The sequence below is a fragment of the Cydia strobilella genome, chromosome 21 (assembly GCF_947568885.1).
Source record: "Cydia strobilella chromosome 21, ilCydStro3.1, whole genome shotgun sequence".
In the NCBI taxonomy this organism is placed as follows: domain Eukaryota; kingdom Metazoa; phylum Arthropoda; class Insecta; order Lepidoptera; family Tortricidae; genus Cydia; species Cydia strobilella.
The window spans coordinates 8,929,658-8,957,617 of record NC_086061.1 but is presented as its reverse complement, the minus strand read 5'-3'; the positions used below and the strand labels follow the sequence as shown (position 1 = coordinate 8,957,617).

Genomic DNA, 27,960 nt, shown 5'->3' with positions numbered 1-27,960 from the left:
TGAAGTTCGCGCCTTTTTTACTGACAAACTTGTTTGACAGGCTATATAATATAGGACAGTAGTTAGTCTACACTCCGCCTTACGATCGCGCGATGCGTAGTAGTGGCGTGTGTTCGATTTCGCGCCTTTTGTTTTGTCTCAGTTCTACGTCATTACAAGGTTAAAGCAATTTCATTCTTATTTGAACGCATTAGAATATTAAATAGCGTATTGAATTTCTGTAACTTTGTTTACATTTTGACAGTCAAAAGTTTGGTTATAATAGTAAAAGTGCTAGAATTCGTTACTGATTTTATCGTTTTCTAACGTGAATAAATCGAATAATGTATTCATTACAATACTGTAGTGCAATGTTAATATATGAATTGCTTTAATAAATTATTTTTACCGTGTAAATTAGTTGTAACCGGTGCTAATAGATTAGTTCGTCCATCAGTTAGATGTCTTCAGAGTTCAAAGCCTAGAAGCCTCTTATTTCCTAGCATAGACACTTTACAAGTAAGAAACATGGCTCAGAAAAGTATTATGTCATTCTTTAAAATCACACCAAAAAAAGACGCCGAAATTAAAAAGGAACAACCTGAAAATGTAAGTTAGAATAAATATACTTTCTTGCTTTACACAAAGTTTAGGGTTTGCAAATTATTTAGACAAATATGCTTTTCACTCGAACGTAACCGTTTATCAATAAGTGCACCTATTACCAATACCCAAGCCCAATTGCTTTACATAAGTCCTAACTGGCATCCTAACTTAGATCCCAAAAAACTAGAAGTGTGTTATATTACTGTATACTTTAGGTCTTAATTAATTTAATATATATTAAGTATTAACACATATCGTGTTTACCTACAATTGCATAGACACTTATTCACTGATCAATATGAGCTCGGTCTCTTTAAAACAAGAGTGAATAGGCTGTTACTGAACCGGTGAGCTCCATCTTAGGCCCTGTCTTCACTTTCCATCAGGTGTGACTAGGGCCAATCGCCGATCAGTTTATAATTAAAAAAAAATGTACTTTTGTCTTTTATCTGTAGTGTTGTATCTGTTGGTAAACTTTAAATAAATAAATAATAAAAAATGTTCATAGTTAGTGCAGTAAGGCTCTTACTAAATGTGGTTATACCTTTATGATTTATGATTCTGAATGAAGTAAGATATGTGAAGCACTTTATATCTAAATTTTTATTTACCTGATTGACAAGAAAGCAAATTTACTGTTTGGCAAGTGTATTAATAAGTCTGTCTAAAATGTTTTAAAAATTTCAAGTTATCTTTCTCCCAATCATGGGAGTAACTTCGAATAATAGGGTCATTGCGCTAGTTTCCGTCAAGCTCTAGTTTTCTTCCACTTGACGGAGTAGCGGTTGGACTAAAGCAAAGGGGGTGCCGACACAGAAAAATTTTCATTGGAGTGATGTTATTATGACACCTATTTTTTATTGTGTTATCGTAGAGAATAAGCTAAAATAAGCATGTTTTGTAGGAAAAACTATTCTCTAAAATCAAAAATGGCCGAGATATTTGACCCGCAAGTTGAAACCACTACTTGACAAATTAAAATCAATCATTTGGAACAGGTAAATTTAAGTAACAGAGAGTTGCCACTATAACAACAAATACTAAAAAGTACGGAACCCTCGGTTGGTGAGTCCGACTGGCACTTGGCCGGTTTTTTATGTAGACATCTATTGTCTGTATCTATAAGAGAGAAAGATAATAAAAAACAATGGGTATGGAACAAGAAATGCAAGAGGTGAGAAACTGGTGGAATTTGCATTTGAGAATCAACTGTCAATTATGAATACATACTTCAAAAAAAGACCAAATCGCAAATGGACCTGGTGCTCACCAAATGGAAAAATAAAGAACGAGATAGACTACATATTAACAAACCAACCAAAAATGTTCCAAAATGTTGAAGTCCTAAACATAAACTACCCATCGGACCACAAGATGGTCAGGTCTACTATCAACATTCATTCTACTAGAAAGAGCAGATCCCAGTTCAACAGCAAAATAAACATCAAATCAACACTATGTAAAACAGAGAATATAGAGAAATACAAATTGAACCTTTCTAAATACATACCGGACCTTCTTGCCCCAGACCACAAAGGAAACAACACTGTACAAACATACTATGATAGCCTAACAAACGCAATATACTCCAGCATACAACAAATTGAACGACCAAGTCAGGAATCTCAAGAAAACCTGGCTCTGTCAGAACGAACAAAAGCACTGTTGTCCCGCAGACAGCAATTACAAAAAACGAAACCAAAATCACGGTCCATGAAAAACGAGCTTAGGGCGTTATACAAAATAACAAATAAATGTATCAAAAACGACTACAAGAACTATAAACTTAGAATACTAGAAAAGCATCTCACCCAAACAAGCAGCTTAAAAAAGGCTTATAAACAATTACAAACACACAAAACCTGGATTAAAAGTTTAGCAAACCAGCAAACAACAGCTCATAACCGCAAAGAAGTCTTGGACGTAGCCACAGCATTCTACAAAGATTTATATAACACAAAAGAATATGAGAACACAAATATAAGTACAAGCCAAGATCATACAACTCTGCAAAACAACTACATACAACAACAAGATGAATTAGAAAATATCACGAAGAACGAAGTATCAAAGGCCATCCAACTTCTGAAACTTGACAAAAGCCCAGGCCCAGACAACCTGAGCAACGAAGCCATAAAAGCCGCAGAGTCTCTCCTGTGTACTCCACTGACATTCCTATTTAACCTTATATTGAAAACTATAGAGATTCCAAGTCAATGGTCAGAATCAAACATAATACTGCTTTACAAAAAAGGGAATCCTAACGATGTTAACAATTATAGACCGATAAGTTTAATGCCCATCCTATACAAACTCTTTTCATCAGTTATAGAAAAAAGAATAAGCACCATCCTAGATAGACACCAACCACTTGAACAAGCGGGCTTCAGACGGGGTTTTTCAACAGTAGACCACATACACTCGTTGGAACAAATCATAGAAAAACACCAAGAATTCAACACACCACTTTATATAGCCTATATTGATTACAAGAAGGCTTTTGACACCATACTACATTCAGCCATTTGGGAAACACTAGAAAACCAACAAGTTCACAACACCTACATAGCAGTAATTAAAAAGATTTACATGAATAGTACCAGCAAAATACAACTTGACAAAATTGGCCCATCATTTCCCATTAAGAGAGGGGTAAGGCAGGGAAGGCTCTATCCGGTTGCAGCTGTCAAAGAAACACCGTTGTAAATTCTGTCCGCGAATAAATTAGTGAAAAGTAGTTTTTTCTCGACAAATTACGCCACACGTAGCAAAAATCAGTGCTAAACATCGATCGCCACATATTGTGTAATGAAATACAGACTGTTCTGCCGAAAAAGTGATCAAAAAGTGCTTTAAACGTGACGAAAATAAACGTAGCTACTTATACACTTGTAGTTGTGCAAGATTTAACGCACTTCCGACAGTGACATATGACATTGACACTCCAGTGTTGCTAGACTAGAGAAACAAAAAGCGCAGAAAAAGATATTGCCACAGGAAAAATAAACTACTATTTGAAATAAAACTATGAAAACGGATTATATCGCGTATATTGAATTTATAATACATCCCGACGTTTCGAACTCTTTACAGCGTTCGTGGTCAACGGGTCACCCGTTGACCACGAACGCTGTAAAGAGTTCGAAACGTCGGGATGTATTATAAATTCAATATACGCGATATAATCCGTTTTCATAGTTTTATTTCATGAGTAACTATCGCGGTAACCGAAGACAATATTATAAACTACTATTTAATAAAAACTGGTTAATTGCGGAAATGGGAAATATGGACGCACAGATGGAAACGCTTTTTCTAAAACTGAGGGAAGAGATGAAAATCCAAACAAAAACATTATCAGAAACTTTATCTACTACTATGGATGAAAAATTGAAGCCTCTTCGAGAAGAGAACGAAAAACTCAAGGAAGAAGTAGGAACATTAAAGACGAAAGTCCATATATTAGAGAAGGAGAATAGGAAAAATAACCTCATACTTCATAAAGTTAGTGAAGTCGAGACATCCAACAACGATCTATTACAACTGGTTGTAGAAACATTGAATAAACTAAGTGAAAACGCAAGTATGGAAAAATGGGATATCTGGGAAATCAGTAAAGCACAAAGACTTGGGAAGAAAGGAGACAGACCAAGACCAATACTAGTGACAGTAACATTAACATGGAGGAAAATCGAAGTTCTTAAGAACAACAAGCAGTTCCATGACAACATCTATGCTACTGAAGACTTTCCAAAAGAGATTCTTATGAGGAGAAAGGAGCTGAAAGAAAAAATGAAACAAGAACTAGAGAATGGAAAGAAAGCGTACATCCGATATGACAAACTTATTGTAAAGGATGTTCCGAGTGGAAACGAAACTCCTAAAGAAAAAAGGAAGCGATCTCCCACCCAATCTCCAAATAATGCTCAAGGGAGCTCAGAGAATCCAACCGAAGCACTTGAGAAAAAACAACCAAGCAAAAAAAAATAAAGTAGATGCTTATGCTCTTATGCGTTCGAACACAAAGCAATAACAATTAACAGGCATCCGGGAGAAAGAACCAAAACTAAAACACAAACACAACAACTTAACATTCCCCAACCCGGCTGGTCCCCGTGGGGATTATGACCACCACCCCCTAGAAGAAATAGAACTAAATGTAAAGAACTCGACGAAACCCAAATCGAAAAGAGAATATATCAACATAGCAACACTTAACACGAGAACCCTAAGAACGGACGAATCACTGGTAGAATTAGATTATTCCTTAAACCTAATAAATTGGGATATAATTGGGCTAAGTGAAGTAAGAAGAATAGGTGAGCAAATACAGGAATATGAAAATTACATCTTCTACCATATAGGCATTATACCAGGAATGTATGGAGTGGGCTTCCTTGTGAAAAAATGTTACAGAGAATATATTCAAGATTTTGTCGGAGTGTCAGACAGAATCGCACAACTTAATATACACATACCTGGTATGGATCCACTATCAATTATACAAATATATGCCCCTACAGAAGTTGACACAGAAGAAGCAAAAAATTCATTTTATGACCAACTGGAATTAACACTAGAAAAAACTTACAAAACAATATTCCTAATGGGAGATTTCAACAGCCAAATAGGAGAAAGAAGAGTAAGTGATGGGAACGTGCTTGGGCTCTTTGGCACAGGAAAGAGAAACAACAACGGACAACGACTAGTAGACCTAGCTCAAGCAAATAATCTTAAAATAATGAATAGCTTCTTCAAAAAATCTAAAAATAAAAAATGGACGTGGATATCTCCTAATGGAGAAGTTAGAAATGAAATAGATTTCATACTTACAAACAAACCTCAACACGTTGCCGACGTTGATACAATCAACCAACTAAATTTTAATACCAACCACCGCATGGTAAGAAGTAAAATCTATAAAGAGCAACCTAAAAACAATCGAAAACATATTAAGAAGAACAAGAGACCAAACCTAATTCCTATGCCACTGCCAGAGGAACTACTCACCACATTAAAAGAAAACCTCTCTTCAAAAATAAACAACTCAATGGATACCCAGCAAAAATATAATTTAGTAGAGGAAGAGCTCAAAAACATATCGGAAAAAATTATTTGCTCGAAAACACAAAAGGATAAAATAGGAAAGGAAGCAAGAAAACTAATTGAAGACAGAAAATTACTCTTAGAAAACAAGAAAGGAAATAGGAAACATATACAGGAAATTAGCAAACAAATATCTGGAAAAATTCGAAATCATAGGAAAGAACTAAGAAGGAGAATAATCCAACATCATGTAGAAAAAACCGGAGGAATCAAAAAAGCCCTGAAAGAGCTGAGAGAAACCACTCCGTGGATACCTAATATTAAAAGCCAGGCAACAGGGAAAAGAATAACAAATAGAAGTCACATTACTGAACGAGCAACACAATTTTATAAAGACCTATACAATGACACAGAAAGCAACGATGAGCGACAAGGCTTCTCAAAAGAAGAAGGAATAATCCCGGTTATATTAGTAAGTGAAGTAGAAAAAGCAATCCTGTCCCAGAAAAATTGCAAAGCCCCAGGCGAAGATAATATACTGAATGAAATCATTAAAGGAAGTTTAGAGGCCATCGCTAAAATCATAACGAGCATATTTAATGAATTTCTAGAAAAGGAGATAATACCTAAACAGTGGTCAACATCAACAATTGTACTGCTTCACAAAAAAGGTGACAAAGATGATATAAATAATTACAGACCAATATGTTTAACGTCTAATCTGTATAAAGTATTCTCGAAGATTATCCTTAACAGAATCGGCAACACACTAGAAGAGAACCAACCGAAAGAGCAGGCGGGATTTCGAAGCGACTACTCTACCATTGACCATATTCATACCATTAGGCAAACTATAGAGAAAAGCAATGAATATGGCAAGACATACTATTTGGCGTACATAGATTATAATAAAGCCTTCGATTCCCTAAAACATAAGCACATTTGGGAAGCCCTGAGATGTCAAGGTGTTTCACCAAAATACATAAGGATAATTAAAGAAATTTATAAGAACTCCACAGCTAAGATAAAAACAGAAATGGTAGGAAAGGAATTCAACATAAAGAAAGGCGTCAGACAAGGAGACCCACTTTCGCCCAAGTTGTTCTCGGCTGTGTTGGAGCACATATTTAGGAAGTTGGACTGGGATGCTTATGGTTTAAACATAAATGGTGAAAAACTAAACCACTTGAGATTTGCAGATGACTTGATTCTATTGAGTGAAACACCAGAAATCCTACAAGTTATGGTTCAGCAGTTAGCAGAGGCAAGTGAACAAGTGGGCCTCACAATGAACTCTGGAAAGACCAAATTAATGACTAATGGATTACAAAAACCTATACAACTTAACAACAACACAATAGAATATGTAGATCAATACACATACTTAGGACAAATAATTTCACCAGAAGATCAAATCCAAAAGGAAATAGATACAAGAATAAGTAACTCATGGAAAAGGTACTGGTCGCTTAAAGAAGTAATGAAGAACCCAAAATTCACTATGGAAGATAAAAAAAAGGTTTTTAATACGTGTATATTGCCATGCCTTACGTACGGGTGCCAAACGTGGGCCCTAACGGAAAAACAAAGGAAAGCTCTGAAAGTGTGCCAAAATAGAATGGAGAGAAGTATGCTGAACATCAAACTGAAAGACAAAGTTAAACTAACACATATCAGAAAATTAACAGGAGTAGTTGATGTCACATATACAGTAAAGAAATTAAAATGGAAATGGATTGGGCACACGATTCGTAGCCGGAAAGACAAATGGTCCAAAGATATCACTGTCTGGTACCCCCGTGATGGGAAAAGGAGAAAAGGAAGACAAAAGAAAAGATGGGAGGACGAAATTAGAGGAATAGCTGGACCATTATGGAGAAGGAAAGCCATGAACAGGGAGTTATGGCAAACTCTAGGGGAGGCCTTTGCCAAAGGGCAGACTGACAATGAAAACGTCCCGGATGTCAGAAACACAAATTAGAATAAGTGAAATATATATATAAAGATGTTTTTTTATTGTTAAAAATAAGTCAGTAATAAAGGCTTTATTTATTTATTTAAGGCAGGGAGACCCACTATCCCCAAAAATTTTTATAGCCGTGCTAGAATCAGTTTTCAGACAGCTAGATTGGAAATCACTTGGCATAAATATTGGAGGAAAAAACCTGACACATCTAAGATTTGCGGATGATCTGGCCCTGTTTGCAAGAAGTAGTAAAGACTTAGAATATATGATGAACACATTGAACATAGAGAGCAAAAAAGTTGGACTTGAAATGAATTATAGCAAAACTAAAGTTATGTCAAATAGCAACAAAAATCAGATAACTATAAAAAATGAAAATATAGAGTATGTCGACCAATACATATACCTGGGAAAACAAGTAAGCTTCAACCCAAATGCAAACGAACAGGAAATTGAGAGAAGAACTAAAAACACCTGGAATAAGTACTGGAGTCTAAAAGAAACTCTAAAAAGCGACCTACCTATCAAGCTTAAGAAGAAGGTAATGGATATGTGCATACTCCCAACAATGATCTATGCATGCCAAACATGGAAATTCACTTCAAAGGCCAAAAGGACCATAGTTTCATGCCAAAGGGGCATGGAACGGAGTATACTTAAAATAAGAAAAATTTACAAGATCAGACATTCCATAATCCGAGAAAAAACTAAGCTTATAGATGCACTAAGCCAGGCCCAGAAACAAAAATGGAGATGGGCTGGCCATGTTGCCAGACTCCAAGACGAGAGGTGGACTTTTCACACAACGGCCTGGAAAGGTCCAGACGGAAAGAGGAAGAGAAGACGGCCATTGGCACGATGGTCGGACGACATAATTAAAACAGTGGGGGCCAACTGGATATGGGAGGCCCAAGACCGAAGAAAATGGCAGATTCTGGAAGAGGCCTATACCTCTTAGGAGGGTTCTGGAGTGATCATTAGATATTAGACATTTAGAAAAATTTAGATTAAGTTTCATCCCAGAAATAAAAGGCTTTTTTATTTTTTTATTTTTATTATTTATTATCTATTGTCTAGACATTAGGAATGCTATAAGGCCAAATTTGTGTGGCAGAGACAGCAGAGTAGGTTTATATGAAAACTAGAGCTGGACGGAAACTAGCACAATGACCCTATTTTTATCAACAGTCAGATAAATTTTTTGTTCTTCTTAATTTTACAGGACACATCTCTTGAAGATGCAGAAATGAAAGAACCGTCACCAGTCCAAAATGGAAAAGCTAAGCGGTCCTCAAAAAGGCAGAGGTTGGACACCAGCAGCAGTGAATCCCAGTCTCCAAAGAAAGAGAGTCCGCCAACATCTGTAACAGTACGTGTTTGTTTTTTCCTTAACCTATTAAAATGAAAAGTTTGAAAATCAAATATCATTTATCATTGGGCAACTAAGAGTACTAAGACTTGATATACAGGGTGTAAAAATTGATATACAGGGATTCAGATCAAAGGTCATTGGGGCATGGGATCCCCTTAAGTATATTCTCAGTATTATATGTTTTTGACTATTAAATATCACAATGTTTTTCTAGAAAAAGAAGGTCAAAAGACAACGAATAGAAAGTTCAGAAAGTGAATCTGAACCTATTAAATCACCTGAGAAATCACCTGAAATATCACCCAAGAAATCGAATTCGAATTCAACGGAAACATCCCCAGTGCAGTCCCCAGAGAAGGAGATAGAAATAAAGAAGAGTGGGAATGCGAAGACTTACCAGTCACCAAAGAGTAAGAAGGCTAAAGGAAAGAAGGAGGGCAAAAATGGTAAGTTTCTGGTATAGATTGTTCGCGTTAAGAATACAGCATAATTATGTATCATTGTCCACCGGCCTAGCGATGCTCGTAACCAATCAAATCACTCCTTATTAATTAGAAAGTATGCCTTCAACTGGTCACTGTGAACTTGACTTTCTAATAATTTGGCCACCCAGAAATTGTATTATTGACAGTGTCCATCTGAAGATTAGGGTTCAGCATAAAAATCATGTTTCGGCTGAAATTAGAAAAAAAACGGCCAAGTGCGAGTCGGACTCGCGCACGAAATCGAGCGGCAAAAAATCACGTTTGTTGTATGGGTGGTTAAATATTCATTTTATTCTGTTTTTAGTATTTGTTGTTATAGCGGCAACAGAAATACACCATCTGTGAAAATTTCAACTGTCTAGCTATCACGGTTAATGAGATACAGCCTGGTGACAGACGGACGGACAGCGGAGTCTTAGTAATAGGGTCCCGTTTTTACCCTTTGGGTACGGAACCCTAAAAACCGAACCCCTGTTTCCGGTTCCAGTGTTCGGCAGGCAATCACGTACGCCATTAGGGTCCGTATACCAGTTAATAATCAAAGTTAAAGTTTCTTACAGCAAATAAATTTATTCATAATCATAAACATTGTAGGTTTAATCATTTATTTATGTACCTGTGTTGAAAAAATTGTGAAATAAATTGATTGATTACAGATTATATTGCTAAAAAGGTAATAAAAAAAGAGAAATATCCGTCGCCCGAGAGTCAGTCCATAAAAAAAGAGAAGTCACCTCTTAAAGAGAACGGGAAGGACAAAACTCCAGAGAAAAAGGCCAAAGAGGTCAAGAAGGAAGCTAGCGTTAAGAAGGAAAAAGAAAGTGGACTGGTTCCAGGTATGTAATGTATAACAGCAAATCCTACTAATCCCTACTATCCCTAAATTCGCAGACGTTTCTGCTTGATACAAAATTAATTAAGTATGGGATAGCCCGTGGTTACTGGTGAATTTCCAATACGACTTGGAACTCCGGTACCCGTTTAAGAAGCGTAAGACTCTTACGGTAGATGTCACTAGCAGGGCCGGGTCTAGGGTAGAGCGAGTGGAGCGGCCGCTCTAGGCGCCGGATGGCAAGGGGGGCGCCATAATGGCAAATGAGAAAAAAAAATAAGTTTTAAAAGACGCAAGTGTGACGCGGGCCCAAAATACGGTTCGTTTTGCTTTTGGGTCAATGAAGGGCGCCAAAACCCGATTTCGCTCTACCCTGATCAAGCACTCGGGCCGGCACTGGTCGCTAGAGCCTCCCTATGGCTCATATATGGTGGAAATATTCGGTGTATTGGGTACGGTCTCCGTAGCTCAGATGGCAGAGCACTGTACTAGTGATCCAGTGGTCGTGGGTTCAAGTCCCACCCAAGAAAGTGATTTTTTTCCACTTAATTTGTGAGCATACATTTATTTTTGTTGTAGTTATAATCCATTTCCAAAATGGGCCATTTATATTAGTAAAACGTGATTACAAAATTTCTTCTAAAAAACTGTGTCACTATTGTGTCCAGAGGGGGCTAGCCAATATAACAATAGTACATTGACAACCGCCAAACAACATTTACATACATTATTTATGTTGATGTTGTCGCTTTCTATCAAAGATTGCGTCTTTGCTAGGCCCTCCTAGACAGGATAACAACACAAAAAAGTTTATCCACCCTTATAACCCACTTTCTCTATTACAGAAACCGAATACGACCCCACAAAGTCTAAATACCACCCAATCAACGACGCCTGTTGGGCGCCGAACCAACCAGTCCCATACTTAGCTCTGGCCAAGACACTTGAAGCCATAGAAGCTATATCAGCACGGCTCAAAATTGTAGAGATACTGAGTAACTACTTGAGGTAAGTTACTCGAAGCAACCAGCGAGGAAGATGTGCTAACTTCAAATACAAATGAAGTTCGCTTTTCACTCACTGTGTTTTCTATTTCAGGTCAGTGATAGTGTTAACTCCGGAAGACTTGCTGCCAAGTGTGTATCTGTGTCTGAATCAAATCGCGCCGGCTTATCATAGCTTGGAGCTGGGTAAGTTGTAAAGCATATAAACATAGTGTCAGTAGGCCGAGCACATGATTGGCGCGACAGTATCTCGCCGCTAGACTACCCGTCTTTTACTAACTGTATGAATTAAAGGGGGTCGGGTAGTCTATGTCGCGGCGAGATACTCTCGCGCCAATCATGTGCTAGCCCGGCAGGTTAGAAGAAAGAATCCAACCTCCACTTACAGACTGAAGATCTGGGGGTATCAGGGAGAGATGAGATCAAAAATCATACAATGTGTGACCTTCCTTCCCTCCGCTAGGCCTTTAGCTATATACATGTATCAACTTAGTCTTTTTTAGGGTTCCGTACTCAAAGGGTAAAAATGGGACCCTATTACTAAGACTCCGGTGTCCGTCTGTCTGTCACCAAGCTGTATCTCATGAACCGTGATAGCTAGACAGTTGAAATTTTCACAGATGATGTATTTCTGTTGCCGCTATAACAACAAATACTAAAAACAGAATAAAATAAATATTTAAGTGGGGCTCCCATACAACAAACGTAATTTTTTTGCCGTTTTTTGCGTAATGGTACGGAACCCTTCGTGCGCGAGTCCGACTTTTTTAAGGCTTACTCTTTTGCTAAATTACGTCTAAAAATAATACAGTAGACTCGAATAACAAATAGTAAAACTATGATTTTCTAGATCACAACATTTGTAAAAAAATACTTATTATAAGATTATTAATAATAAAATCTCCGTTAAAGTATATATTTTTAAATATTCGTACTTCTTAATATTCCAGGCATAGCAGAAACGTACCTAATGAAAGCCATAGGCCAGTCCACCGGCCGTACTTTAGCCCAGATGAAGGCAGCAGCTCAAAAAACTGGAGACCTAGGGGCCGTGGCAGAACAAGCCAGGTCTACACAGAGAACCATGTTCACACCACCACCTTTAAAAACAAGAGCAGTTTTTAATGCTCTTAAAGATATTGCTGGAATGACTGGTAAGACACAAGCCTTAAACGCGTTTTAGACACAATTTCTCGGGCTATATGCATCGGCACTGCCTTCTCAACCACCCTGTACTCCGTAAGTCCATCCTAAGTAGGTTTACCTATCTGAAAAAAGTGGAGGCCTCAGTGCCGTGGCAGAACAAGTCAGATCTACACAGAGAACTACGTTCACACCACCACCTTTAAAAACTAGGTCTGCGTTCAATCACGTTCAATGCTTTGAAGGAAATAGCTGGAATGAGTGAGTTAGTTTTTTGTTAAAAATAAGATAAGATAAGATAATATTTATTTCCTTCAAAAATATCCAAAATTATAACAATCATAATACACTTAAATAGTACGTAAATACTGTAAATATATGGTTTTAAAAAGTAAATAAAGTTTACTTAACAATGACTGTAACCTGTCATGTAGTGAAATGGAGTGCCATTTACATATGTAGGTTTGCTAACTGTCAGCTCAGACAATGAGAACTGTTTCAAATCGAGCAACTGAAAAAAAAACACTATTTCCGTATTCCGTCCTTTTTATTAGTTTTAGTGTTTTTTTTTCTCACACTGGCTTTTACTGTTTGCAGGGCAGGCCTCAGTTAATAAGAAAATAGGCAAGATTCAATCGCTGTACGTCGCGTGCCGCTTTTCTGAATCCCGATACTTAATAAGGTATTCGTTTATTTTATTATATTTTACATAAGTCGTGTTTATTTTTTGGTATCTCTCATTTGTCCCGATGTCCTCACTCCTTATTTTAAAGAGATTATAAACGGAAAAAAGTCATATACTAAAGAAAAAGTGACCATGCGCACCACTCATCATCACAACATAGTATAAAACAAAGTCTCTTTCCGCTGTATGTCTGTCCCTATGTATGCTTAGATCTTTAAAACTACGCAACGGATTTGATGCGGGTTTTTTAAAAGATAGAGTGATTCAAGAGGAAGGTTTAGGTGTATAATTTGTTAAGGTTTTGTGTAAATTGGTTGAACTATCCGCGCGAAGCCGGAGCGGGTCGCTAGTTTATTATAACCCGAAAATTTTAAATCATAAGTATCATACCCATGTGTTTCATTCAAGAGAATACCTTCTCGCGCAGTGGATTGCACGTTTGGACTAGATAAGGCCTGTATTCCTCCTACGCTGACGTTGGTCGAGCGTACCGTCGGAAGAAAAATCTGCCGCGGACGTCAGCGTCGCTGTGCGGGGGCCCATAGAACATTGTGTTTATTCGTACGCTACCGACGTCAGCGACCGATGTCAGCGTAGGAGGAAATCAAGCCTTAAGAGACAGAGACATCGCCAGACTTATTGATCATTAAAAATGACTTGTGTATAGATCGCTGGAAGGCAAACTCCGCATTGGTCTGGCCGAGCAGTCAGTGCTACAAGCGCTCGCACAAGCTACTGCCACGTCTCCGCCCGGGTCAGATGTCCTCGACGCGAGCCAGGGACTGTCGGCCGCGGAGTTCAAGGTTCGATTCCCTAATAACAGATCTTTAAAGCAAGCTCCAAAGAAAATGCTTGTTGTTGCTTAATACATCATTGACTTAACTCGTCAAAATGCGTATAATGTCTGGATAAAATACGCTGGTATAATCTTATTTTAGTGACGTCTGAACTGTAATTAGCGTGTCTCTTCTAAATTCCGTGTTTTTTGGTATATCCCGGATACTACATTAGCAGTTCCGTTGTTTAATCTGCGATAATCTATCTGGTTTAAAAAAATAGTCTAGTAAGAGGTCTACTCGTATACCAACTGATCGCTTTACCACTTGCAGAAATTTTCACAAAATCCAGTCGCTTACATGTTAAATTTTATTTTCAGGCCATAGTCGATGAGCAGGCCCTCATAATCAAAACCACCTACTGCGAATGCCCGAACTACGAAATGATCATCCCAGTACTACTCGAACACGGGGTAAAGGCGCTCCCACAACACTGCAAGTTGACGCCGGGTATTCCGCTCAAACCTATGCTCGCACACCCTACTAAAGGAGTCCATGAGGTGCTTAATCGGTAAGCAATCGGTCTCACTCTCTCAGTAACTCTAACTTCTCTCTTGCTTTCTTTTGAGCGATCGCTAAAGAAGCCCATGAAGTGCTAAACCAGTAAGTAATTTACCTTCTTAACAAGCATCTCGAGTGTAATACAAGTGGAAGTCCCTTTCTAACAAAAGCTGTCAAAAAGGGACTATCACTTGTATTACAAGCTACAAGCTTTTGATAAACGGGCCACTGGTGCTCCCTACAACAAGCATCTCGAGTGTAGAGTCATATGTAGAGCAATCCTGTATTCAAGTAGTTTGAAGACCTAAAGTATAGTGTACTGTGCTTGCGCAGCCTACTATGGATGTCCATGAAGAGATCTATTTCACTCTCTCAGTAACAAATTATTCCCTTTCGCTTTCTCGAGATCGCTAAAGGGGTACATGAAGTATTTTTAAATTTCACTATGTATCTCGAGTGCAGAGCCATATGTTTATCCAGAAATCTAACTAACTTAATAAACTAAACAAATTCCAAAATAGAGATCAGAGCGGGCTTTAAAACTTTAGGTATCGAGTCATACACAGGCAGAAAAAGGGATGTAAGAGAAAAGTTAAACCAAGAAAAAAATTGCACGAACCGTGTTAGAGATGATATCAAAATAAATCAGGTGAATGATGAGATGATTAAAAGAGAGGTGTGGAAGAAAAAAAATGATGCGACGATCCCAAATGAATGGGACAAGAGCAAGCGAACGATAATGATTGATGACTTAGAAAGAAAAGCAAAAATCTAATGATCTGTTCCTTATGGCCTATAGTTAAAGATAGTGTAACCTAATTTCCATCCTAGGGTGTATTACAATTCGAGTATTATACCATATATTTTTGTTCTTCAGATTCGAAGGCACCCGGTTCACCTGCGAGTACAAATACGACGGCGAACGCGCGCAGATCCACGTTCCGAAGGTAGAAAAAGATGGAAAGGAATCTGCGGATTTGCAGACTGCATCGATATTCAGTCGGAATCAGGAGAACAACACTACGTAAGTAAAATTGGAGAGGACGGAGATGATGATGAATTTAATAAGTATTTTTTATTTATTAGCCAATGTGTGTGTCCTAAATCCGCCCTGTGCTGAGCAAGATCCTGCCAATCCCGCTGGAACGCATCCAAGTCGTCCCGCCATCTCTTTCTCGGTCTGCCTCTGCCACTACACTGGGGATGTCATCTAGTGGCTATTTTGGCCCAACTGTCAATCTGTTGAATAAGTATAGGTATAAGTATAAAAATCCGGTTATTATTGTCATATAGTTCTAATTGGGTCATAAAATAGAGTCTGTGCGGAAACAGAAGAGTCGTGGAATGTACGAATTGTTAAGCCTAGCCATCCAGCACGGTAATTTGTTGATCTCAAGGGTCCAGTTTGAAAACCAGCGCTAGGCCCTTTGCTTGGAGTACTTCGCATATGCTGAGATTGGAGCCCATTGCCCAATCATTCATGTATGTACCTACCTATTAAATGTATTTAAAAATTTCTAATTAAATTGTACCTATTCTAGTATTTAAAAATTATATTTGTAGGTATTAATTTTTGTGGCAATAAATATTTTTCTAATTCTGATTCTGATGTATGGGGCCCAATACATTCCATGACTCCATTCTTTTCTAACAGACTATCAAAATTACAAAGAACATTGTTTCTTTGTTTTTTGTATGTCATAACATTTCTCAGGAGTGTAACTATAGTCAAGCAAATCTTGTCAGTAGAAAAAGGCGGCAAATTAAAAAAACCCGCCAAGTGCGAGTCGGGCTCGCACACGAAGGGTTCCGTACCATTACGTAAAAAAAACGGCAACAAATCACGTTTGTTGTATGGGAGCCCCACTTAAATATTTATATTATTCTGTTTTTAGTATTTGTTGTTATAGCGGCAACAGAAATACATCATCTGTGAAAATTTCAACTGTCTAGCTGTCACGGTTCGTGAGATACAGCCTGGTGACAGACAGAGAGCGGAGTCTTAGTAATAGGGTCCCGTTTTTACCCTTTGGGTACGGAACCCTAAAAATGTAGGCGCGAAGGGTTATCGTCCTATAGAAAATGTGATTTTCTCGCCTTTTTCTACTGACAAGATTTGCTTGACCAACTATATGTAACAACTTATTGTTTACAGGAAATACCCAGATATCCTACAGCGGCTTCCTTCACTGCTAAAAGCAGAGGTGTCGAGCTGCGTGTTAGATTGCGAGGCCGTCGCCTATGACACGGTCAACAAGCAGATTCTGCCTTTCCAGGTACTAATGTGACGTTTTCAACCAAAATGTACCACAAAATATTTATCAGTACGGTTCGTGAACGACGTACAACCGCCGCGGACACTCGTGCCTGAGGATGGATTCCCAAAGAATCCGAAACATGTCGCAAAAGGCGACTAAAAATAATAGTGAGTAAAAACCGTACTGATAAATATTTTTAAATATGTCTCACGATAGTTTAAGTGCGAAAAGGTACCACATTGTCGGTTGTCGATAAGGTTGATTTCAAATTGAAGCTGTGTGGAAATAGCGCCTTATTAACAACCTACAATAAATACCCTTTTGGTTGAAAATGACTAATACAAATACTTAGAAATATAAAGAGTGATTTGACGGGAAATATGATTATGGGTTGTTATAGATCGAAAACTTTTTATGAGTTAAAATTCATGCTTGAAGCCAAATATCTAACTAATAATACTATAATCACCTCGGACAGTAAATAACAAAACATGACTATAAAACTCTCGTGAGACTCAAACATATTAAATTATTTTAAAACTGGTCACTCACGTATTATTAAGTCGAAAATAAACATGATCTCAGGTCTCGTAAATTGGATCGAAACATGTCGAGCAAATCGACTCAACAATACGTGAGTGACTCGTTTTAAAAAAAATAACTAAACATGATCCCATTTTAGTTGTCTTCGACCTCGCTTCGGCCAACAATTACATGTGATCTGACATTTACTTGCTTGATTACCCTAATGTAATATACCAATGAGGATATAATTAGATAGAGCGGTACTGTCATAGTAAATTTTGTAACCACTGTAAATTCACTGCCATCTATCGACATACTTTAAAACTAAAAATGAAGATTTATAAAAATACGTTAAAATGTATTTAAATATGGATAAATTATTTTTTTATTTGCATTAATTATTTTTATATGATTTTGACCCATGGTCTTTCACTGATATGCGTTAAAATTATAAATAACAAATGAAACCGTCAACGACCTCTATACGAGACTAGGCCAAAACTAGTGGCGCCCTCTGATCGAGAATCAAATATTCGTGATTTTCGAGGTACGTTTTTTCATTAGACTGTATCCATCTATCACGGAGTTATATCTATCTTTGAATATACTATTGTTTTGATTACAATTTGAACCTCTGCTCTGGCTTTTTTTGCAACAAAGACATACAAAAGAAGTAAAATCCCGGCACACTTAACTTTCTCTTTTTACAAGCTTTTATTAAACTTGCAATGTACCCATCTAAGTAAATATGTATGTAGTTATGTAACTATGTATGTACGGGTCAAATCTTGCAAGTTAAATTTGACCCACTTCCCGACTTCCAATGAAGCTGAAAATTTGCATACATATGTAAGTCAAAATATTTATCAGTACGGTTTTTACTCACTATTATTTTTAGTCGCTTTTTGCGACATGTTTCGGATTCTTTGGGAATTCATCCTCAGGCACGAGTGTCCGCGGCGGTTGAGTGCACGACGTACAACCGCCGCGGACACTCGTGCCTGAGGATGGATTCCCAATAAAAATCCGAAACATGTCGCAAAAAGCGACTAAAAATAATAGTGAGTAAAAACCGTACTGATAAATATTTTGAAATATGTCTCACGATAGTTTAAGTGCGATCATATGTAAGTCGGGTGACAATGCAATATTATGGTACCATCGAGCTGATCTGATGATGGAGACAGGAGGTGGCCATAAGAACTCTGTGATAAAACAACGCAACCTAATTGTATTTGGGATTTTTAGAATTGTTTCGATGATTAGTTGCCTGTGGAAAGAGAAGTACAGTTAGCGATAAAAGCTTGTACCAAAAATGAAATTTTTGCCAAAAACTTTTTATCTGTACGAACCGTATCTCCACAGATCCTATCTACTCGTAAACGCAAGGACGCCTCATCAGCCGAAATCAAAGTGCAAGTGTGTGTGTTCGTCTTCGACCTGCTCTATCTAAACGGGCGCGCTCTGGTCAGAGAGCCGCTGGAAGAGAGGAGAAAATTGCTGAGAGAAAACTTTAACGAGGTCGAAGGTATGATATTATATTGTGTGACCAGGGATCGGATACCGGTATTTTTTGTATGGGAACGAAACCGGTATTTTTTCGTTATTTGTTAATAGGGAATATTACGCGACACTCGGCGTAGGGGGCGCCACTACCATAATCTGAGGGTCTACCGCGAAACAAGAAAATCGTGTCTGTAGAAAACTGTCACTTGCATATTCGAGCGATAAAGAGGCAGATAGCGAAATTTCGGACTCGCGTTTCCCGGTAAACAAACCGCCTTGATGCACCAATGTCATATATTATTATCTCTGAAAACTTGTCACAAACCTGATAAAGGTACAGGATGTATAAGTTACTCTATGGTTTACTAAAAAGGCTAGTGCTGCACTCTGGTGGCAGAACATTGCAGTAATATCTCCTATTATTTTATTTCTAATTGGGCAATCTAATAATACGAAGTCGTTACCTAAAAACACAACTGAGTCCTAAATTTGGAGTATTAAATAGTTCGAAATATATGGTTATTTCGAAGTTTTTGCAAAAAACTGGTTCTGATCCCCGTGTGTGACTTTGTCTTCCTCTCCCGAGTAGGGTGACTGCTATCGTTATTGACCACTACGTAGTAATTGGCCACTCTTAATAACAACACTTCTGTTGGCTTGTTTTTATCTGATTTCTTAGGAGTGGCCAATTACTATGTAGTGGCCAATAACTATAGCAGTCACCCTACCTTTACTACATCCGTGTCGTCAATGCTCGTAAATATTCGTGATGAACACACAAATACATACCCGTTGCGTCGTAGGATCACTACCGATTGGGCTAGAAGGCCGTTGAAACGTTTATGGTGGCACTTCAATACTCTCACCACAAGTCTGCAGAGGTAGTTAAGTCCAACTTTAACACAGTTACTCGCCACTAGATGTCGCTAGCAGTAATGTGTTTCCAAAAATTATTCAATGAGTTTTAACAAAGATAGATATAACTCCGTAATAGATGGATACAGTCAAAGATAGATATAACTCCGTAATAGATGGATACAGTCTAAGGAAAAAACGTGCCTCGAAAATCAAGAAAATTTGATTCTCGTTCAGAGGGCGCTACTAGTTTTGGCCTACAGTCGTATAGATGGCGTTGACGGTTTCGTTTGTTATTTAACAATTTTAACGCATATCACTGAAAGAACATGGGTCAAAATCATAAAAATAATGAATGCAAATAAAAAAAATCATTTATCTATATTTAAAAACATTTTATCGTATTATTATAAATCTTCATTTTTAGTTTTAAAGTGTGTCGACAGATGGCAGTGAATTTATTGGGGTTACAAAATTTACTATGACAGTACCGCTCTAGTATAAGTTACTCTATGATACAGTCTAAGGAAAAAACGAGCCTCGGAAATCAAGAAAATTTGATTCTCGTTCAGAGGGCGCTACTAGCTTTGGCCTACTGTCGTATAGATGGCGTTGACGGTTTCGTTTGTTATTTAACAATTTTAACGCATATCAGTGAAAGAACATGGGTCAGAATCATAAAAATAATTAATGCAAATAAAAAAAATCATTTATCCGTATTTAAATGCATTTTATCGTATTTTTATAAATCTTCATTTTTTGTTTTAAAGTGTGTCGACAGATGGCAGTGAATTTACTGGGGTTACAAAATTTACTATGACAGTACCGCTCTAGTATAAGTTACACTATGGTTTTAGTAATATAAAAAACGTTCTCCATTTTTTTTCTTCTCAGGTGAATGGCAATTCGCAACGGCCAAAGACTGCAGTTCCATGGATGAGGTACAGCAGTTCCTGGACGACGCGGTGAAAGGCAGCTGCGAGGGGCTCATGGTGAAGACCCTAGAGGGAGACCATGCTAGATACGACATCGCTAGGAGAAGCCACAACTGGCTGAAGGTAGGCTTTAAAAACGTAAGACGCTACTCTGTGGTAACAGTGCCATAGACTAAAAAGACACCGCATTCTCGAAGAGCTAGAGTTGCAGTTTTAAAAGACGTAAAATGCAACGAATAATAGGGGATATTACTGCAATGTTCTGCCACCAGAGTGCAGTACTAGCCTTTTCAGTAAACCATGGAGTAACTTATACACTTTTTTTTTACGTTGGGAAAATGCCTTCACGCATCCCGTCTCGAGGGGAGCGAGACGGGTATGACGGACTAAAGGACGAGGATTCTACTACCGTCTAAAGACCCAACGAGTGTCACCTCCGTCTTTAAAGGGGCGGCGCAGGATCGCGGTGAGCATTCAACTGCGACGAATTTATACTTGCTTATACATACTGTACCTTTAACAGGTTTTTGACAAGTTTTCGGAGATAATAAAATATGACATTTATGCATCAAGGCGGTTTCTTTACAGAGGATCTACCGGGAAACACGAATCCGAAATTTCGCTATCTGCCTCTTTATCGCTCGAATATGCAAGTGACAGAGATGTTAGATAACGAAATTTTGATTTTCTTGTTTCGCGAAAGACTGACTGATATTGTGGTGACGCCACCTGCGCATAGTTTGGCGTAATATTCCCTATTAAACTGATTTTTGCACTGAATAAATAAGTCACAAAAATACCCAAGTAATCCGTCGTCGTCGACCACTAACGCCCTCTAGTAACGGGTAGCATAAGTGAAATAGTTCAATCCAAATAGCATAGATGGCGCTAGTAGTCCTAATAAAGTAATGAAAAATGCGAAAATAAGTTCCAAAGTGCATCTCATTTTCAGCCCTGTTTCAGTATTTATTATTTTTACAAGTGTTTATTTAAATTTGTTTGTTACTTCGTTTATTTAAGTCAAATCTTGCAAGTTTAGGTGGCTACTTTGTAGCAAATATAGTTGTTTAGTGCCACAAACTAAAAAGACACCGTATTCTCGAAGAGCTAGTTGCAGTTTTAAAAGACGTAAAATGCAACGAATAATTAAACTGATTTTTGCATAGAATAAATCGTAAAACGTCGACCACTAACGCCCTCTAGTAACGGGTAGCATAAGTAAAATAGTTCAATCCAAATGGCATAGATGGCGCTAGTAGTCCGGACAAAGTGATAAAAAATACGAAAATGAGTTCAAAACGCATCTCATTTTCAGCCCTGCCTGCCTGCTTTTTTGTATTTATTGTTTTTACAAGGTTTTATTTAAATTTGTTTGTTACTTCGTTTATTTAAGTCAAATCTTGCAAGTTTAGGTGGCGATAAAATGGTATCAAAAACTATATTTAATCAGAAATGTATCGAGTAAAAAATACTATTTTGTTGCACCTATGTGTTGATTCTTCTATGTATGTCGCTTGTTGTTATTTAATCGAGGAATGCAAAGATTAACTCCGTAATAGATGGATACAGTCTAAGGAAAAAACGTGCCTCGAAAATTTGCATTAATTATTTTTATTATTTTGACCCATGTTCTTTCACTGATATGCGTTAAAATTGTTAAATAACAAACGAAACCGTCAACGCCCTCTATACGAGAGTAGGCCAAAGGTAGTAGCGACATCTGATCGAGAATCAAATTTTCGTGATTTTCGAGGCACGTTTTTTCCTTAGACTGTATCCATCTATTACGGAGTTATATCTATCTTTGTTGTTATAGCGGCAACAGAAATACATCATCTGTGAAGATTTCAACTGTCTAGCTATCACGGTTGACGAGATACAGCCTGGTGACAGACAGACGGACAGAGGAGTCTTAGTAATAGGGTCCCGTTTTTACCCTTTGGGTACGGAACCCTAAAAAAACGTTATTGTTTTCAGCTAAAGAAAGACTACCTAGAAGGCGTAGGCGATACCATCGACGTGGTGGTAATAGGCGGTTACCACGGTCGCGGCAAGCGGCGCGGCGTCTACGGAGGCTTCCTATTGGCTTGTTACGATAACAGCAGCGAGGAATACCAGGCACTCTGCAAGATAGGAACTGGCTTCTCTGATGAGGATCTACAGACGCTTACTAAGACGCTGGAGGAACATGTGATTGAGACGCCGAGGAATTATTATAGGTGAGTGTGATCTATCTTTATCGCTTGGCGCTTCACGCATATAGTTAGATTACTCTAACATAATCATCTAAGATTCATGTTTAGCGAGCGCGAGATCACGCGTAGCCGCAATTACTACTAAATTTGCTACTCTGTGGCAACAGTGCCACAGACTAAAAAGACACCGCACATTTGAAGAGCTCAAGTTGCAGTTTCAAAAGACGTATAATTCTACTCTGTGTTATCAACTTATCAGTGCCAGCATAGAGTAACTTATACTAGAGCGGTACTGTCATAGTAAATTTTGTAACCCCAGTAAATTCACTGCCATCTATCGACACACTTTAAAACTTAAAATGAAGATTTATAAAAATACGATAAAATGTATTTAAATATAGATAAATGTTTTTTATTTTTATTTGCATTTATTATTTTTATGATTTTGACCCATGTTCTTTCACTGATATGCGTTAAAATTGTTAAATAACAAACGAAACCGTCAACGCCCTTTATACGAGAGTAGGCCAAAACTAGTGGCGCCATCTGATCGAGAATCAAATTTTAGGGATTTTTGAGGCACGTTTTTTCCTTAGACTGTATCCATCTATTACGGAGTTATATCTATCTTTGGTGCCAGTTAAAAGACTTCCGTACGGAGGCTTGCTATGAGGGCTACTGTTTTTGTGTTCACCAGGTGGCGCCACTGTAGATGTAGGTCCAGAAAAACAGGTCTCAAAATTCTTCTAAGCTTATTTTTATAAAATCAATACGTTCTAATATACACAAAAGTATTTGTAACGTCTAAATGTGCCATTTTTTCAACATGTGCATATATTTTAGTTTGCACTTTTTTTAAACCACTAACATTTATTGAGCTAGATCTATTGTTTACCATTATTAATCAAAGATGGACAAAGATTTACCACAAATTATGAATAAGGAGTGAAAATTCCCGATGAAAAAGCTTGAAACCCCCAAAATTTCTATGCATTTTGAAAGACCTCCATTTACACTAGCGCCCCTAGCGGCAAAATTAAATGCGGTAGCCCTCATTGGGCTGCTGCGACCATAGCAGCCGCTATAGCATCCATGGGCTATAACCGCGAAAATCGAAGTTCGCAAATTGCGGACGTCTTTCTCTGTTACTCTAATTACGCCTTCACTGGAGTCCCAGCAACTTGCCAATTTCGGTTTTCGCGGTAGGCCCTCAGGCCCTTTGCAAGATCGGCACTGGCTTCTCTGATGAAAATCTGCAGATACGAAGACGCTGGAGGAGCATGTGCTTACAGATCCTCTGCTGCTTGCATACGTAATTTGTGCACATTACCATATGGTTTAGGTACTTGCGAGGAAGTAAGTGGAAGCAAGGGAATAAAACGTGCGTGTACCACTCGTGTAACTATTTAAATTCGTTGGGGGCCTGTGCTTATAACCTCTCAGTCAAACTGGTGCCCCTCTGGGCCCCTATAGTTTCACCATTTATAAGTATGTTTCAGCGCCAGCTACTCGTACGATGTATGTAGTTCTTGCGGCTTCGAAGCTGCCATAATAGTTAAGATTTGAAAATGCACTTTTTTTTTTTTTCAGATACGATACCTCTCATGCGGCAGACGCATGGTTCGCGCCCGCGTGTGTGTGGGAGATACGCTGCGCCGACCTGTCTCTGTCACCGGCGCATCGGGCAGCGATGGGTCTCGTGGATCCTGAGAGAGGCGTGTCATTGCGTTTCCCTAGGTAACTTCTAACAAAAATACATATCTGACCAGTGGCAGTCATGTCATTGCAATAAGCTTATTGAACACTAGATCAAGGCAACCGTGCCACAGACTAAAAAGACACCGCATTTTCGAGGAGCTCAAGTTGCAGTTTAAAAAGATGTAAAATTCTACTCTGTGGCAACAGTGCCACAGACCAAAAAGACAGCATATCCGAGGAGCTCAAGTTGCAGTTTAAAAAGATGTAAAATTCTACTCTGTGGCAACAGTGCCACAGACTAAAAAGACATAGCATATTCGAAGAGCTCAAGTTGCAGTTTTAAAAGACGACTACTACTACTGATTATCAACTGTGTCGACGATGGTAGGTATGGTTCGCCCCCGCGTAAGTGTGCGCCGAACTGTCTCTGACGTCTCTGTCCCCGGCGCATCGAGTAGCCATGGGTCTCGTCGACCCAGAAAGGGGCGTGTCATTGCTCTTCCCCAGGTAAGTTTCGTCACCATAGGATAGTTAATGGGGACTCTTCTGCCCAAATAACAATTTAATCGGCTAAAACATGGAGCTAATTAACTTTCCTAAATGCAAAGTGAATTGATTGTAATAGAGAGGTAAAGTGTAAGAAAAAACGCGCCCCTTAGATTGACATTCAAAACAGATGGCTCTGTACTGCGCCATCTGTTTTGCGGTCATTGAATGGTTAAACGTCAACTTTTGACAATCAGAGTTACTGGCAAAATCTATGAAGCTGTACAGCGCCATCTCGTTTACCTGTCAAATTCGAAACACGTAATTGCCTTAGACTTTACGCGTGTTAATGGGGTTGACCGGTCGAAATAATTAGCAGATGGCGCCAGCATAGCTTGCCCTGTCAATCCCTAGAAATGTGTCAAATTTTTGTTTTTTTTAATGCCCTGGATGCCAGCCCTTTAAGCCAAATCTCATAGAAAAAGGGGCAAGCTATGATGGCGCCATCTCTGCAAACCTTTGACAGTTGCTAACCCCATTAATGTGTCTTTGCTAAAAGTATAGTCATTATTTTTAGGAGCATAACGGTTGTTAATTTTTTACTTTTTTTGTGGTCGCATCCGATATGCGATATCGGATCGGACAATGTGAAAACGCTCTAACGAGTAACGTTCACTTGTGCGGCATGGCCTTATAAGTCATCATGACATTTTAGCGCAGGCGCAGGTTAGATGGCGCTGATCGCCACCGCAAAGCGCAAAGTGGACGCGTTCGGTGATAGATATGGCCGTGTTGTACGGTTGCGACTTGCGTTTGTGGCCCATAAATGGTCTCGCCGGAAAACCAGCGCTGACTTTAAGGTTAGCATTATGCTGAGGCGGGACCATTTCGTATGACCCTAACAGCATGTATACGTAATTATGACGCCATTATGACGTCGCTGACGTCACTTTGCTACCTGGGAAACTATATATACTTTTTGTTTTAAATATACTTTTTTGTAATACGTTTGTATGAGATGTAGTTTGCCATTAATAAATGAATTATTCTTATTCTATTACATGTTCTATTCATACTCCCTATCCCCAGATTTATCCGCGTGCGCGACGACAAGACACCGGAGCAGGCGACGTCGGCGCAGCAGATCGCACAGATGTACCTCTCACAAGACCAGGTCAAGAACTCCACCAGCAAACCTGTCAACTTTGACGACTTCTACTAGACTGGATGTAGTTTATTAGTGGTTCCTAAATATTTATTTATCGGTCATTCTCAAATAATAATAAAAAGGTCCTGAACATACCAAACCGACCCAGAGGACGAGGTAGACCCCCCGCTACTTGGTGGACCAAAGTACAAAAAAGAGATGAACCAGGACAGCCTAACTACGCAAACAACCCAGAAAAGAGCTCTCTGGCGCAAACGTACCAGGAGACCCGACCCCAGATGAGCTGGGAAGAGGGTTGGCCAAAGAAGAAGAGGTCATTCTCAAATAATGTCTGCGGTCTAATTGCCGGGACCCATATATATATTCCTTTATTCATAAAATTACAAATTTTACATGTCAAATTCTACAATTCATTAAAATAATAATCATCAATAAAGTAAAATAGAATAAAACAATATAAAAATAATCAACACATTTCAAATATCCACAAAAAAATATAAAATTAAATTAAGATTAAATCATTAATATATTTAATCTTTATATTATATTTTGTCATACAAAATGTATGAAAAATGTCGTGACAATTAGACGAAACCGCAAACATATTCTTCGAGAATGACCCTCACAGGTTCAAAGTTAGAAAGAACGCTAAGATTTTACAGAACTTGGGTGGTATTCCATCTGTCCAATGTCATTGCGTCAGACTCTCTCATTAAGCAAAATGTGAGACAAAATACACATTGGACAAAGAAATTCCCATGTGGAATACCACCCTTATGTGGAGTGTGGAGTATGTAGATCATACCATTATCATTATCTTGATGTCATGTTTATCTTAAACAAAAAAATTGAGATGCAACGTATCACCGGATAGTTGTCGGAAACCATAGAGTAACTTATGCATACTGTACCTTTAACAGGTTTTTGACAAGTTTTCAGAGATAATAAAATATGACATAGATGCATCAAGGCGGTTTGTTTACAGAGGACCTGCCGGGAAACGCGATTCCGAAATTCCGCTATCTGCCTCTTTAGGCAAGCTACTAAATATTGTCAAAGATAGATATAACTCCGTAATAGATGGATACAGTCTAAGGAAAAAACGTGCCTCGAAAATCACGAAAATTTGATTCTCGATCAGATGGCGCCACTAGTTTTGGCCTACTCTCGTATAGAGGGCGTTGACTGTTTCGTTTGTTATTTATAATTTTAACGCATATCAGTGAAAGAACATGGGTCAAAATCATATAAAAATAATTAATGCAAATAATAAAGTCATTTATCCATATTTAAATACATTTTAACGTATTTTTATAAATCTTCATTTTTAGTTTTAAAGTATGTCGATAGATGGCAGTGAATTTACAGCGGTTACAAAATATACTATGACAGTACCGCTCTTCTTATTATATCCTCTTTGCTATTGTGTACAGTCAGCAACAGAAGTTGCTAAGCGGGTAAAGTGTTCAAAATGATCTTGACGCGACTTTATTGTTAAGAGAATAACAGCGTGTCAAGGTAATTTTGAACACCTCACCCGCTTAGCAACTTCTGCTGCTGACTGTACTACTAGCGCCATCTGTTGAAATTTTTTGTAACTGATCTATTTTCATAGGTTACCCACCTGTCAAATTTCTTTGTCCAATGTGTGTCTGCGTCTTACATTACGCTTAATGAGAGAGTGAGACGCAATGCACATTGGACTGAGTGAATACCATTCTTAGGTTAGGTTAATGTTATTATTATTGCATGTATTTTTATACTATAAGATACCAGATCATATTTATAAGGTTCTAAAATAATAAAACATTTCATCGACAATTATCTTTTATTTCTTCAATAAACCTGTAATAAGTGCTCACGATAACTTATTTATTTA

At 38.2% G+C, this 27,960-nt stretch overlaps 3 protein-coding genes across 3 annotated transcripts in view; all 3 read left to right on the top strand.

Moving 5' to 3' along the window:
* Positions 1 to 27,960, top strand: part of LOC134750990 (NADH dehydrogenase [ubiquinone] 1 beta subcomplex subunit 3) — a 519,415-nt gene that overhangs the window by 329,480 nt on the left and 161,975 nt on the right. The gene's annotated exons all lie outside the window — the stretch shown is intronic.
* LOC134750951 (DNA ligase 1) lies at positions 128 to 26,892 on the top strand. Its single transcript, XM_063686233.1, has 18 exons — positions 128 to 588; positions 8,820 to 8,966; positions 9,184 to 9,415; positions 10,111 to 10,290; positions 11,132 to 11,294; positions 11,385 to 11,476; positions 12,241 to 12,444; positions 13,031 to 13,115; positions 13,786 to 13,921; positions 14,275 to 14,465; positions 15,333 to 15,479; positions 16,611 to 16,731; positions 18,604 to 18,766; positions 20,494 to 20,657; positions 22,512 to 22,753; positions 24,320 to 24,466; positions 26,003 to 26,178; positions 26,395 to 26,892. The coding sequence occupies exons 1-17, from the start codon at positions 361 to 363 to the stop codon at positions 26,133 to 26,135; spliced, it is 2,775 nt and encodes a 924-aa protein (XP_063542303.1). The 5' UTR covers positions 128 to 360; the 3' UTR covers positions 26,136 to 26,178; positions 26,395 to 26,892.
* On the top strand, positions 3,890 to 4,993 carry LOC134750984 (uncharacterized). The gene has a single exon (XM_063686288.1). It carries the CDS (start codon positions 3,919 to 3,921, stop codon positions 4,573 to 4,575), a length of 657 nt encoding a protein of 218 aa, XP_063542358.1. The 5' UTR covers positions 3,890 to 3,918; the 3' UTR covers positions 4,576 to 4,993.